Source organism: Actinia tenebrosa, unplaced genomic scaffold, assembly GCF_029948245.1.
Source record: "Actinia tenebrosa isolate PJP-AT-01 unplaced genomic scaffold, QUT_ActTen_1.0 PGA_scaffold11__36_contigs__length_13525064, whole genome shotgun sequence".
Classification (NCBI taxonomy): domain Eukaryota; kingdom Metazoa; phylum Cnidaria; class Anthozoa; order Actiniaria; family Actiniidae; genus Actinia; species Actinia tenebrosa.
In genome coordinates, this window is record NW_028292571.1 from 9,164,286 (window position 1) to 9,167,968 (window position 3,683).

At 37.0% G+C, this 3,683-nt stretch overlaps 1 protein-coding gene across 1 annotated transcript; it reads right to left on the reverse strand.

Annotated features, from left to right (window-relative positions):
• Window positions 1-439: 439 nt before the first annotated feature.
• LOC116299170 (uncharacterized) lies at window positions 440-3,324 on the reverse strand. Its single transcript, XM_089027741.1, has 4 exons — window positions 3,108-3,324; window positions 2,212-2,279; window positions 1,838-2,058; window positions 440-585 (listed from the first exon to the last, which is right to left on the reverse strand). The coding sequence occupies exons 1-3, from the start codon at window positions 3,134-3,136 to the stop codon at window positions 1,871-1,873; spliced, it is 285 nt and encodes a 94-aa protein (XP_088883867.1). The 5' UTR covers window positions 3,137-3,324; the 3' UTR covers window positions 440-585; window positions 1,838-1,870.
• Window positions 3,325-3,683: the final 359 nt, after the last annotated feature.

Below are 3,683 nucleotides of genomic sequence, written 5' to 3' on the forward strand. Positions count from 1 at the left end.
CAAGTTATCAAATGGACATCTAGTGAAGGTAGATTGGAAAATAAAGTGCAGTCGCCATCTTTGAAAACAAAACACATTTTCAACCAGGATTTCACCGTCTCTTAAACCTCGAATTGTACAAAAAACTTGACCAAAATGATCCCTACGATAGGGGATTCATTTTTATTTTAAAACTCTTTTGGCTCTTCCTCGAAGAAAATTTCTATGACCCCAAAATCCATCCACAAAGTTTTCCATGGTCGACATTTTTACGCTTTATTGTTTGGTTTAAATTGAAAAATGAAAGATAATACGATACAGATAATTCAACACAATATCAGGTTTAGTGAAATTTCACGGAAGTCTTTCATTTAACTCAAAAAGTTGGAGATTTCCGTGTACATTTTCAGGACAAAACTGCATCAATTATAAACAAATATATAAGACAAATCAATACACACACGTTTTCAAATGATTTTTTAATGTTCATTCAACAGGCATGGATATTTGTTTTGCCTCTGAGTTATCATCTTATCTTTATCGATTCTATAAACATTTAAAAGTGTTTAAGATGTCGTAGTACTGCATATTCTCGGCCAGGGATCGCTAGTAAAATGATCAAAATAAAATTGTGAAGGATGATGATTATGTTAATAATAATAATAATAATAATAATAATAATAATAATAATAATAATTTCATTTACTCTTTTTCAATATATATATATGAATTGCATCTAAGTCAACGACAATAAAATAATTATATATATATTAAATATATACGCAGTTACGCAGTTACGCAGTTACGCAGTTACGCAGTTACGCAGTTACGCAGTTACGCAGTTACGCAGTTACGCAGTTACGCAGTTACGCAGTTACGCAGTTACGCAGTTACGCAGTTACGCAGTTACGCAGTTACGCAGTTACGCAGTTACGCAGTTACGCAGTTACGCAGTTACGCAGTTACGCAGTTACGCAGTTACGCAGTTACGCAGTTACGCAGTTACGCAGTTACGCAGTTACGCAGTTACGCAGTTACGCAGTTACGCAGTTACGCAGTTACGCAGTTACGCAGTTACGCAGTTACGCAGTTACGCAGTTACGCAGTTACGCAGTTACGCAGTTACGCAGTTACGCAGTTACGCAGTTACGCAGTTACGCAGTTACGCAGTTACGCAGTTACGCAGTTACGCAGTTACGCAGTTACGCAGTTACGCAGTTACGCAGTTACGCAGTTACGCAGTTACGCAGTTACGCAGTTACGCAGTTACGCAGTTACGCAGTTACGCAGTTACGCAGTTACGCAGTTACGCAGTTACGCAGTTACGCAGTTACGCAGTTACGCAGTTACGCAGTTACGCAGTTACGCAGTTACGCAGTTACGCAGTTACGCAGTTACGCAGTTACGCAGTTTCGCAGTTACGTAGTTACGCAGTTCCACAGTTCCACAGTTCCACAGTTCCACAGTTCCACAGTTCCACAGTTCCACATTTACACATTTACGCATTTACGCATTTACACATTTACACATTTAGACTAAAAGAAATATCACGTGTTTCCTCGAAGGTTCTGGCATAAAACAAATGCTGAAATACCGTTCTCCATCTTAAATCCTCACTAAATAGTCAGGGCATTCTGGATTTTCGATTCACGAGTTGAATTTTACATTTAAAGTTCAGGCTGACGCACACAAGGCAAAGAATACATAATGAAACACGTGATATTTCTTTTTAGTCTAAATGTGTAAATGTGTAAATGTTTTTTTTCGGTGGACATCTTTAATGATATTGACCTGTATGTAGATATGTATACACAACTATTTTTAATCTCAAAAAAACTTTTTTTCGTCTCAAACTAACCTTTCTATCGACCCATCAAAATGAGCCGCCACATCACCTGCCTGGACGACCGCCGCTGCTACCACCTCCTCCACCTCCACCACCTCCACCAAATGAGCCACCACCTCCACTGCCTGGACGACCGCCTGCATCATTGCTAAAATCTTGGTAGAACGGAGCACGATCACGAAGAATGTGGTCTTCGTCTTTCGCCTGAGTAAAGCTAGGTGTTGCAATAATACCTGTATAAGATAAACACAAACTATTACTCTTTGATCTTAATAAACAATTAGTCTTTATTTTACGTAGTGACATACTGGGAGTCCTTCCCGAGTCTCCCTATTCACCTCATATGGATTTAACATGTTAGTCTATCATAAAATAAATAAACATACTTATGATCAAGATTACGAAGAAAGGAGTCTTCATCCACATCTTGAAAGCTTGAATTAGTCTTTTCTTCCTGTGCGTTATTTCGAGTAACAAATAATTAATATAACAATAGAGTTCATGTTCGAGGGTGTCATGTGTTTAATTTGGGCCCGAGCAAGGCTCATGCTAGCCCAAGGCTTTTACTATTATAAAAAGTTCATTGGGCATTTACAAAGGTGAAAGGCAATATCTTTTTTTTAGATATCGGATTTTGGCGAGTGTTTATTCAGAGATCAAATCAATCTACTCAAGTCTTCAACTCTAAATAAAGTTTTTTTCTATAAACATGACTTTACTCAGTACTCCAGTTTTCTGTAGTATGTCCTCTTATTCACCGCTGTTTTCGTCATCTAGCTGTCATAATGTGTTCAAGAAGACATAACACGTAAAACTGGAGGAAATTGGTTAATTTATATCAATTCTCAAAGTCTTTGAACCCCCCCCCCCCCCCCCCGGTGGGATTAAATAGAAAGCAAGTATTTTTTGCATAACTTCAATACATATCAGTGTTTTCTAGATCAATATGATTTTATATTTCTACTTTTAATGTTATTTTTTTAAGTTCTGGGGAAAATGGGGACGATCCATTCATTTTTCAATAAAATATGGCTTCTTTTTTTAAAGCTTTTCATGTTTGCGTTGTTCACGCAATCTCAAGGCTAAAGGAAGTCGGTAACCCCCCTTTTATATTTGCTTATTTTACTTCCACTAAGTGCACTTTCATCGTTTAAAGAATCTAGTTTTAAACCTAAATGGTGCAAAATAGACGACATATTACAAAGATAAGACAAGATATTACAAACTCTCAAATGCATAGTCACAAAAAAAAACATATTTACCTTAACCCAACCCTACTTACGTCTTAATCCACACTGACACCCCAACCATCCTCCCCAAAAACAGTAAATTTTTCGCAACCCGAAAAGGATCTTGGTGATTTTACATCAGAACTGAGACGTCTAGCTCATATATTTAAGATGCCAACGTTTTTTTCGGAGTAGGGAAAACTCAGGAACAGGAAAAACACTATTTGATGAAAAAGGTGCAACAAGGCCTTTTCACGTCAAGGTAATTCCAGTTTTTCACTGCGCACCATTACAGTGGAACGATGTAGGCGTTAATCGGCGCTAAAATTTGTCCAATGTAGTTCGTATATATCATGATTTAAAACTCGCCTTAGTCTTCCCTCACCCATTCTATGTTTTGAAGCCCCGTTTCGTATTTCAGAGAGTTGTATCGTGTAAACGAACACGGCGACCTATCTTTTTATTATAATTAACGTAACATGAACAAGGCTAGCTATCGCATATTTGAGTTTCAACAAAATTCTATGTTCAGATTTTAAGAATTGAGATTTTCAAAAACAATTAATATTTTAAAAAATCCTTAATTTCTCTTTCTCAAACTGCAGTTTTTGTGATTTTTTTTTTGGGAG